Genomic DNA, 11,598 nt, shown 5'->3' with positions numbered 1-11,598 from the left:
AGCATTAAAACACTTAACCACGTAATTTGCACTGTAGCGTTTCTGAATAACGTGATCTGGTTGCTGAGGGTTCTATACACTGCTGTGCTCAGGCGACAGTTGGGTGGCACGTAGGAGCACTTCTTAGGGAGATGGAATGGTGAATACGTAACTTTCGGAGCAGGGAACTTCATCCTACATGTTATTAACATGCATGTTAGGGCATGTTATTAACCTTTCATACCAGCTGCTGATGGGTGAGCTGCATGCATAGGTGAGATGTTATTTCGTACTTTATCCAGATAATCTTTACTTGGGAAAGAAAGTTCTACTCTTAAGTGGAATGCTTCAAGCATAATGGAAACGGGAAACAGTAAAGATGCTGTTTCCCCCATGATGTGCATCAGTATCCCAGTACCAGTCTAAAGCAGACCAGCCGCAGCAGGGAAACACACCAACCCACTGCTTGCAGCCTCCCAGCAATCATTTCACACCTTATGCTATGCTTGCTGGAGCTGATGGCCTCACATAGCTTCCAGAATCGAATACTAAAATTCTCATTCAGGAGTTAACATTTGGCATTATTAGCCAGGGAATTCCACATAATTCTTCCTAGTTTTATTGCCGTTAAGGGGGTTGATTGAACGTCTTTTTTTTTTTTTCCTCCCCCCTTCCTCTACTCCTCTTTGCCACTGCATCAAAAAGTTAATATTGCCAATTGTTTAATTCAGGAATCCTTCTTCTAGTTACTCCCTATTTTGTACAAATTCTCATATAAAACCACACAGAAGTTACTGGTTCTGAGACTAAAAACAAAGTTGCAGTTTTCTGATCAGGATAAACCAAGAAAGAATTCATAATGGAAACTTGGTTTCAATCTTAACTATGGAAAACCACTGCTGTTTTGCAGTGAAGATTAAAAACAGAAAGCCCAACTCAAAAAAAATCAAGAGAAAGGAAAGTACTAAAACAGACTATACCAGCAAAGTAGAAATAACGACAGAGGTTTAACAGATGACATGGGCCCTTGGTATGTAGAATATCATGCCTATTAGTATTTGAACTACACTAGCACAGTTAAGAACTCAACACATTAAGCCCAGAACATAGTCAAGAGTGCTGCAAGCATATGGATTAGACATCAGACCCAACACTTCCCAGAGCCTGCATTCAAATACTTCTCCAGTGAAGGCTGAGGTTTAAGTCATAAACTGATTTGTGACTGACAAGCATTGAACCAAATGTCCTGCAAGCCTTATGTTGACATCTTCAAGAATATTGCCAACATCCAACACGTTTGGCACAGAGGAGCCTGCCTTTCCGGGGAGTTCAGAATGAGAAGAGCGCTCCTCTGATTTCATGATACCTGGCAGCTTCAGCCATTTGGGTATTTTCCCAGGGGCCCTTCTCAACACCTGCGGAGCTTCCTGCACGCTCGGTGGTTCTGGCTGCTCATCCGTCTTTTTGTCACTCCCCACTTCTGGTTCAGACAGGGACGGAACTGTTGATTCTAAAGACGATGAAGTAGAAGGAACTACTGATTTGGACAAACATCTGAGGAAGAAAATAAGCAAGTAGAATTAAGCTTCATTTTTTCATAATAGACCCTTGTACCACTACCACCTTTAAACTTTTAAAGTCAAATGAAAAAGGCTCCTCTTCTTCATGATAAAAGCCCTAAGATTTACTTGATTTAGTCACTGAAATCCTACTTTGCAAAGGACTCACAAAGCTATGAAGTCAAGTAGGACAGTATGTTTCAGGAGAAAATGAAGTCCTAGTATCTTCAGAGCACATTTCTTTGTAGTAAGATGGGCTTGTTTCATGTTTCCCATCCCTGAAATACTAACCCATTTGCAACTCTATTCAACGTACCTGGCTACTAACAAATCAGCTGCAGAAGGGGAAACGGCAGAGCTCAGCAGGTCCGATTTCAGGTAACAGTCTGTTTAAAAATGAAACCCAGACACTTGTTTGGTAACATAGAAACATCAATCACCACAGAATCACGTAGCTCTCGGCTCAGCAAATACCTGCTGTACACTATCATAAATCTCCATCACCTTCCCCCAACGGACACAGGACGCTTTTAAACTATGACAGTTTCTTTCACAACTCAAGGTGCCCTATTTCATCATTCAAACCTCAAGATGTTGACATTTTCTTTCAATGCTCACTGCATCTCAGAAACTTTTCTGTGAAGCCAGAGCATGCTTTAATCTCTGGGAGAAACAGAGAGCCTAAGCATAAACCAGAGGTGTCAAAGAATCAAAGATTCAGATCTGTTCTCCGATCACCAGCCAGTCCAGTACAATAGGAGGTCTGTAGAAGTGTTTCCCAGTCTAGTTAACATTTTGAACAATGAAATTTCCTTCTACAGAGTCATTCTTCTATCATTCTTGTCCCCATAGTAGACAATGCCTATTCCAGAGCCTAACAAATCTCATAAGAAAGGTACGATGCTTATATTTGTGCTCAAGCTAACTGACCGAGCTAGCTCTGAACAGCTTCAGCCGCTCGGAATGGGAACATTTACCAGCACCCTTAAGGACTGCGTTATCTTTTGTCAGAAGAACTCTGAACGTAAGGATGTAATTCTTCTGGGCGTACTATAGGAGCTATACAGTTGGCTGAAGAAGAGAGGAAATTCACTCACCCCTGCACTCCTCAGATCCAAAATGAATGACAGCAGTTGGAAAGAGTTTAGCCTGCAGCAAAAGGGGAAAAGAAGAGATCACCGATTGTAGATGCTTTCACAGTTCGCTGTGAACATTAGAGACAGGTTAGACAGCTACGGACAAATTCACAGAGTTTAAGCTGAGGTCACTGAACCACCTCTAATTCAGAAAAGGGCAAACTTGTGTAGAGCACAGGGCACTTGGAGTAAGACATGAAGCAAAATTCTATGATCTATTCTACTACACACAGATGACGAGACCTGTACAGCAAGTGCTCATCGCGCTGATGACCTGCCATTTGTCTTCCTCTGTCCCCCTCTCTCAGGCCATTATATTTCACCTGCATTCTCCACTGCTGAGCAGGTAACGTGAGTATGACTAAGAATCTTCCGAGACCTGAGTGGCTGATAGTAAGAGAAGGAAAATCCAGCTATGCCTTCAGAAATCTATCCCAGGTTATTCTATTACATTTATACCCTGTCTCTAGTTGGAATCTGTCTAGTTTCAACAGCTTTCCAGGATTCAGCCTATCCTTTATAAATCCAACCTGACTTCCTAGTTCCTACTTGTCAGAATAACTCCCATATTCAAACATTTTTTTTGTCCATTTAGCTCATTATGTGACCTAGATAACTGTAGGACTGTCTTTTTCATGTCTGTGTTTACCAGTCTGATGATCTTTATTTCATCTGAAAATGTTATTGTTTTTTTATATATACCTCCAAACCAGATAAAAATCATGAACAGAGTCGTACTGGGTTTGTGTGGCAAGGTTTTGGTAGCAGGGGGGCTATAGGAGTGGCTTCTCTGAGAAGCTGCTAGAAGCTTCCCCTATGCCCAACAGAGCCGATGCCAGCCGGCTCCAAGAGGGACCCGCCGCTGGCCAAGGCCGAGCCCATTAGCGACGGTGGTAGCGCCTCTGGGATAACATAGTTAAGAAAGGGAAAAAGGTTCTGCGCAATGGCAACTGCACCCAGAGAGAGGAGTGAGAATATGTGAGAGCAACAGCCCTGCAGACACCAAGGTCCATGCAGAAGGAGGAGGAGGAGGTGCTCCAGGCACTAGAGCAGAGATTCCCCTGCAGCCCGTGATGAAGACCACGGTGAGGCAGGCTGTGTCCCTGCAACCCATGGAGGTCCACGGTGGAGCAGATCTCCACCTGCAGCCCCTGGAGGATCCCACGCCGGAGCTGAGGAGGGCAGTGATAGAGCGGCTTTGGTGGGCACCTGGTGTCCAGCCAGCGTCAACCCACCACAAGAGTGTGGCCAGAACTAATTCCAGCAAAACACCAGCATAAGTGATCTATGTTTTTCAACAATTCCTCTCTGACTATTATTTGAGATGTCAGTCAGCCAAATCATAATTCATTTAGTGTGTGCTTTAATTACACTGTGTGGTATACCTTAAAAAAACCCCACATATAGGTCGTGAAGCACTGAATCAAGTGAAAGTAAGTTAAAGCATGTACATTTATTGAGTCTGTGATCTCGTAAGTGTTGTCTCTATATAGAAAGACCTATGCTATGACAAAAGGATAGTGCCACAGGCCTTGGCTGACCACAGCAGGGGCAAGGTGGGAGACGCTGCCTGCCCCACTAGGAACGGCCCCAGAAAGGTATGCACCACATCACCTGGAATCTTATCTTCTCACCTACCTCTTCAGTGCGCCACAACAACAAGCAATTTCTGGTCAAACGCATACACAAAAAACACATGAAACAGAGTTCCCGTTAGCTCATAATCTACCAGGACAAACTCTTCCTTCTGCAACCTAGAAGTGCAACGAAGCCGGAGTCAGCTTGTGCCACTCTACCATTAACTACCACTCCACAGAGAAGAAACACCCTCTGCAGGAAAAAAAAAAAAAAAAGCCGGGGGGCGAGGGGGAGAAAAGAAAAGTGGAAATGTCTGCAATTCTAGTCAGCACGTCTGGTTCCTCATTTAACCTGTTTGTACATTTACCACACTGCTTTATACTCCAGTTTCCCCCGTTTTAAGGTATATACCATCACACAGGAAGAGTGAGATGGCAACTGATGTCTCTCAAGTTACTCAAACATAATGCACCAGATAGTATCTGGCTTGTTGCAGTTCACTTGTTTTTCTCTAATTTTAAATAGCAACAAATCAAAATGATGAAGCTTCTGACAACTTATGTTGAAAACGGCCATTGTCACCATCTTCTCCTTTCGTTGCTTTATGCTCAGTCTCTTATGTCATGGCTAAATAGCTTTATTCAACTACCTCTGCATAAATAAATACCAAATAAAATGCAATACGAATTATGTTCAACATACTAACACATTAAATGACATTATACTGTTGAGAAGTAATTTGTCAGTAGCTCAAATGATGACCTACTGAATGAATAATTGTAAACATAAAAGAAGTTATTTTCAACTAGTCCTAAGTAATATATAGGATCAGATTCAAGCCAATAAGAAACAGTAATTACAACGTAATAAAATTCAACACCATAAAAAATGAAAATGTATGAACAATTAACACAAACACCATATTTTAGAAAGAGAGAGTTAATAAAATCAAGCATGCTGATTAAAGACCTGGAAGTCAGAGGAAATGGAAGTAAAATCCTTAGTTATTGAATCCTTAGCTACTGAGTAAACATTGCTTGGAAAAATGGAGTCTTAGCAATGCTGTGCAGCCCTCACTAAAAAAAAGCAAGCAGGGAAGCAAGCATTAAAGCAAACTAGCAAATATTGCCATTTACCCATAATTTAAAAATGACAAAGATCTTTCAACTTTGGTAGCTAATACTTCTGAGGTGAATAATAAGGAACGAAGCAGCAGAATGAGCGTAGGGAAGGAAATTTGGAGAGCTAAAGTACAATTCAAGGATTAAAACAACAAAAAGTTACAATAAGAAGTTCAGATAAAGGAAGTCCCTAAAATAATTGGTTGGGCCACTAATTATTAAGGAATCCAATTAAAGAAGAGAATTTCAATTACTTCTTTGGATCAGTTTCATCATCAGGGAGACGTGGAGAACAGCGACTTTGTTCTCTATCTGTAACAAACTACAGTGTGGGTAAGACTGAGCAGCTACTGGGGCAGAAATATCCTGCAACGTCATCACCACCACAGACTTGCTGCATGGTTGAGGTTGGAAAGAGCATCTGAAGATTGCCCAGTCCAAATCCCCCTGCCCTGAGCAGGGTCAGCTAGAGCAGGTTTCTCAGGACCAGGATGTCCAGTTGGGTTCTCAATACAAACAAGGATGCAGACTCCACACCCTGTTCCAGTGTTAAGACCACCCTTTCAGTGGGTTTGGGTTTGATTTTTTCCTTTTTTATTTCAGTGGACGTTCCTGTAATTTGTGTCCATTTCCTCTTGTCCTTTTATTGGGCACCACCGAGAAAAGTCTGGCCCATCTTCCTTGCTGTTTCCCATCACATTTATTATACACGTTGACCAGACCCCCACCAGAGCCTTCTCTTTTCCAGGCTTAACAACTCCAGCTCCCTCTGCCTCTCCCTGTAGGTCAGATGCAGCAGTCCCTTAATTATCTTTTGGTCCTTTGCTGGGCACCAGAGAAACTGTAGAACTGGACTTGCAGTCCCACTGGTTCAACCAAGGAATCACAAAAATGACTGTAGGTAAGTGAGGAGGGTACCTACCTACGAAGCTTGCTCTGCCACTTATAGGGATCATAGTATGACACCACACCCTCAAAGAAACTGAAGCAGTAGAAAAACTGGTGCTGGAAATTACATATTAAAAAGCACTACATCACCATGTCCAGATGATATATCCAAATGTTCTCAAGAGACTGAAGAGTAAGAGATTTAAAATTATTAAGCTTTGTGCTAAAAACAGACACTGCTGCAAGCACAGGGTTGTATTTTTAAAAATGTTTAAAGGTGATATGCAAAGATTAATATATGGTGTACTAGCTGTACCAGTAAGGATTCTGAAAGGAAAATATAATACTTATAACCAGAATTAACACATCACTATAATACTACGTAAAGAAAAACTAGCTGAAACAATTATTTTAAGCTTTCAGAAGGCCTTATACTAAGAGACAGGTAAAGGAACCAAATCATCATAGCGTAAGAGGCAAGTACTGCCATAGCCAGAAACTGTACAGAAAATGTTGATTAATGGTCTGCATTTACCCTGGCAAAACAATAACACTACATTTCTCACCTTGACCCAATAAGTAAATAAATAGATAAAAGCAAGCAACTGCCCCTCTTCATATCATTAATGAATACTTGGGAACTATGCAGGGCTGGCTGCCTGCTCTTGAGTTTTCTTGAACCTCTGTTGCCACCATCAGCACAGTCAGGATATTGGAATGACGGTTCTTGGACCTGATCCAGCACAGCAATTACCAGGAGTCAAAGGAACCCTGATCTTCACAGGGGAGTCTGTGGATTGCTACCTAATACAGAGGCTAATAAAACTGTATTAACTGGAGGCAAAATGAAACAGCTTCATCTATCTTCCTGACCACAAACTTCCAGTGAGTATGTGGTATTACAAATTTTTTTATGTTAATCCAAATGCTGTAGGAGACTTTGACATACAGTACAGCCTACATCATGTTAGACTGAAGCAGGAGACATTCATCAGTCTACTCCGAGTCTCGGCTTCTGCTAAAGCGGTCAGTCATCGTCATATCCTTGAACTGACGTTTTAGCAGAAATCATTATTTATTAAGTCTTTTAACATTTAATTCCTCAATCAACAGGGCCTAAGGTTGCCTGCTCCAGTCACAAATACGGCTCTCCATAAACTTTTTTAATTAAAAAGTACCAGACACGGTTTAGAAACCCCAGCAAAAACTCTTGCAAGAGCTTTGATGTTTCCGCTGCATTCGTCTGAAGGGATCCCTCTATTTAGGAAATGGGTGCCTTAAAAAGGCCCCCCCCAACACACATACACTCGAGCCCTTTTACACACAACATCCTTTTCATGCCAGCTGCAAGTTGGAAAATGAGGTTTTTGTAGCGTGTTAGTGTTGGAATTTTTTAATAACCTCCCCTCTCTTTTTTCCCCCTCCCGACCAATTATCTTGGTAAATAATTAACATTCTGAAGGAGATAAGTAAGCACAGCATCTCAGAGCTCAAAGCTCTTTAGTTCAAAGCCCTGCCCTTTTCTCTTCGTTTCCCTGCTGCCGCCACCGAAACTTCCTTGTCAATCAAGCTCTGGGCACACACATCAAAGCTCCATGTGGGAATGGCCCCAAGGGGTCAGAGAAAATTCATGGCAGGGCCTGCATGAGGCACAAAGAGAAAAAGAGAGTGAGAAACACAGACCAAGAGCTAGACAGACACACTCAACCACACACACACACAGACAGAATGTGCCCCAATATAAACCTCTCCCCTATTTACTCACAGGTTGACAACTAACCGTAGTTCTAAGTTTCAGGATCCACCTCCACAACCATTTCCCACTGCTGGCAAAACATCAGTCCAAATGTTTCAGTTCAAAATCTTTCAATTGAAAGAAACTTAAAGGAACTAGACAGCAGCTCACAAGTATACAGAATGCAACCCCCTTCCCATGGCTCATTTCCCTGCATCCCTATCCTTTCCTAGGGGTCAGCCAACACAGAGTCCCCTCTTGCCAAACGTCCATCCAGTAAGTTCTGTTTCTTCAATTCAGATAGACTATTGGCTCATTCATACAGCCCTTTGGCCAGCTTCCTTTGAGCAGAATTCTCAGGTACCATCCCAATTTCAGCACTTACTGATGGTTCAGCACAGAAGGCAGCTAGCTACATCTCACTGATCACCCCAGGAATTCTCCAGCCAGTCACTGGCAGGACATAACGCTGTCTGAGATTTTTTTGTAACACAAAAGTATTTAAATCAGCACCAATTTCACATTTAAAAAAAAAAAAAAAAAAAAAAAGCCAGTGGAATGATCCCACTGGCCAAGGAATGTCTTGGCATAAAGATGAGAAGGCTTTAGTAGCTGCAGTCCAGGAAAACATACAAACCCAAAGTTGGAGCCTTTCGTATTCTCTAGCACTGCTAAGCATGCAAGGATCAAATGCTGGGCAGATGATTACCTGAAAACTATATTCTCAAGTCAGCTGGTATTTCCTCATTTGCAGTTGTTCTAATGCACATATCAATGTCTCTAGAAGAACTCTGCAGTTCTTAACCTCACTGCATAGGATTCTTATAAGAGTATCTGTGAATCAAAACAGATTTATAAACCTCTTAGAGTCACAGTGAGCCTGTCAGATTGACCAAAAGAATCATAGGCTGTTTGAAACAAATATTCAAAAAACTCCATTCAGTTATAGGTGAAGAATTACTACAATATAAATGAGTCAACAGCTAGTTACCATACTCAAATATCCAGCATTTCTCTTCCTTGCTGCTTTCATTTCTAGCCAAAGATACAATGCCATTTTGACTGGGAAAATAGATACTATTAATCTATCAAATTATAATGTTCAAATCACACTGTGCAAGGCATATTTACGAGAGACAGATTATTATTTTTCCTGCAACAGCACCTAGAAATCCAATTGAAAATGGTGTCCCACTGTGCAATTATATATATATGTAATGAGCAGCAACATGCAATATAAATAAAACTGTAAGAAAGTATGATGTTTTGGGGTTTGGGTTTTGTTGGGTTTTTTTTTTGTACAGATGAAAACCTGAGACCTAAAGAGATTAAATAACTTATTCAAGGTCACACAGGATGGCAATAGCAGAAATGAGAACTAAGTATGTAAGTCTCCAGAGTCCCATCCAAGGCCTTAATCGCAGGACAGCTTTCTTCTGAAGGGATCAGAAAGTCACCGATGAGGCAAGAAACGGAGGAAGCCAATGTCCTGCTTACTGTCCTCCTCATTTAAGGAGTATCATTCCAAGCGACCCACTCATTATTTTAAAAACATCTAAATAACACAGCTTCATCAATTTACTTAGTTACAGCTGCTGAAGTTTAAATGAACGCTTTCCATTTCTGAAATCTGAAGACCAGCCTGTTACTCATAAAGCCACGGTTAGTCTGAAACCGTGTAGCTAAGTAACTCAAAGTCTTATTTCAGACAGGCAGAGTGCAGTTACTCAGACACCATAGTGGTGAGCGTGGTTTATGACAGCAGGGCATCCTGGCTGTGGAGTGGTATACTGGGGCTACTGCATCTTGCATTCCACGATAAAAATATCTACACTAGAACAACATTCCCCTGTGACTCCAGCTGCGATACACAAGAAAAACATTTCTGCTTTGTTTTACTGCGTGTTTTAGTAACTCGTTCTCTAGAGCGCAAAAAAGATTTCAGGCAGAACCCTCCCCAAATAACATCTCAAGATTTCCCCCTTCACTAGGTATCTCCAGACATACACATTTGAAAAACCCTAGAACAGAGTATTGCAAAATATGTACGTTATTACCACGCAGTTATTCTGTTCACTGACAGAGTGACGCTTTCAGATCAGGCAGAGACTGCTGTCTAAGGGGAACTTGCAGCTGCCAGAATGAGAAGCATTCTTTCCGTTACATGATCTGAAAAGATTAGAGTGCCACAGGTCTGCTGTTGGTTTGATGTTAAAAGATGAATAAGAAAATAAGCACTTCAAAGGAACACGCGCATGGAAGGAGAAACCCAAGCTACCAACATGAAATACTGCATAGTACACACACCCCAAACACATAAACTAGCTCTTGGAAAATCCAACCGGAAAGCCGGTGGATCAAAAGCTTCTCCAGCAAGACTGCAAAGCATCGCTGAAACAGAAATAAACACTACAGTCATGGTGAAAGGGGCAAAGTGACTAAGTGGTTCGTGTTTACAACCCGAGAACAAAGCTGCTCAATGTGGACTGCAACTGCCAAAGAAGATGGATATTCTGCAGTCAATACGGAGGAGGTCTGATCCAGCTAGAGCAGAGGACCTTTAAAATTAATAAGGCAAAGATAAGATTTGAAAGCCCTATTTTGAGAAGGCTACTTAAGAAGGAAGCCAGGTATAAAGAGCATTCATTGAGCCCTTGAGCTGAGATCAGAAAGATCTGGCCTCCGAAACTGACAGTAGGAGAGCGAACATTTTTGGCAGAATTTCCACTCTCAACTCAGCCATCCGAGGCAGGCCCTCAGCCGGACTGCGGTGCCTGGCCCTACTCGAAGCCAGCATAAGATGCAAGTACGGACAGCATTTGCGAGCACGGTTAACAGACCTCGCAAGACAAACAGGAGGTAAGATTGCTACCAAAATCTAGTCAGATGAGAAAATCCTGAGCGGGTAACTAAAGGCTAAGACTTCATACAGGAAGGGGAACGCCATCCTCTGGGCTGGGTGAATTTCACTATTAACTGCAATTTTCTTTCTTTGCTAGTGAGTGGAATAACCGCAAGGCCTGCCACTGGAAATACCTCCGACGGACTGACTCTGATGAAGTAATTTTTTCTGAAATTGCATTCAGACTCTTGCCAAAAGGAGAGAAGGCTTCACACAGCTCAATTCGTAGTCGGCTTCATTGAACAAGCATGCCAGATGTATTGCCCAAACTGGCATTAACAAATAGGATATGGAAACAGAACCAAAGGCAAAGAAAGGAACAAACAGCTCCTCTGGATTTCTGCCCCACAGTACGCGCCAGAGGAAACACTCGGTGCACTCTTAAGATCTGATTAGAAGATCTAAATATTTATGTGGAAGCCTGTGGATTCCTTTAGCTCCTCTGAAGACAGATGATGGCCTCCTGCCCTCTTTGCTGCCTTGACTTTTCCAGTGGCTGATATCCTTACCTTCTGCTAACTCTTTCCTAGTATTAACTCAGCAATCAATGATCATTTCCACTAGTGCACCCCAGATATGCACTACACAAGTGCCTGTTTCTGGGAGGAAAAAGAAGGGAAGAAGCAACTCTGAAAAGCTCAGCTAGCCTAGAAAAACACAAACAAGCAACTAGAGCTATAAGAAACCCAAAGCCAAGTGC

General features: G+C 42.1%; 1 protein-coding gene across 2 annotated transcripts in view; it reads right to left on the bottom strand.

The window, feature by feature from the left end:
- Positions 1-11,598, bottom strand: part of ASPSCR1 (ASPSCR1 tether for SLC2A4, UBX domain containing) — a 50,190-nt gene that overhangs the window by 1,166 nt on the left and 37,426 nt on the right. The window contains exons 13-15 of one of the 2 annotated variants that reach the window (XM_087751196.1): positions 2,636-2,687; positions 1,855-1,924; positions 1,346-1,533 (exon numbers count right to left, since the gene is read on the bottom strand). In XM_087751196.1, coding sequence (XP_087607322.1) covers positions 1,346-1,533; positions 1,855-1,924; positions 2,636-2,687 — 310 coding nt within the window. Of the gene's footprint in view, positions 1-16; positions 1,534-1,854; positions 1,925-2,635; positions 2,688-11,598 lie in introns of those variants that run through there. The other variant, XM_087751195.1, reaches the window with a different exon arrangement.

The sequence above is a fragment of the Nipponia nippon genome, unplaced genomic scaffold, assembly GCF_047370975.1.
Source record: "Nipponia nippon isolate SJK-2023a ecotype South Korea unplaced genomic scaffold, ASM4737097v1 scaffold_14, whole genome shotgun sequence".
In the NCBI taxonomy this organism is placed as follows: Eukaryota; Metazoa; Chordata; class Aves; order Pelecaniformes; family Threskiornithidae; genus Nipponia; species Nipponia nippon.
The sequence above is the reverse complement of the archived record's forward strand: the minus strand, read 5'-3'. Positions and strand labels throughout refer to the sequence as shown.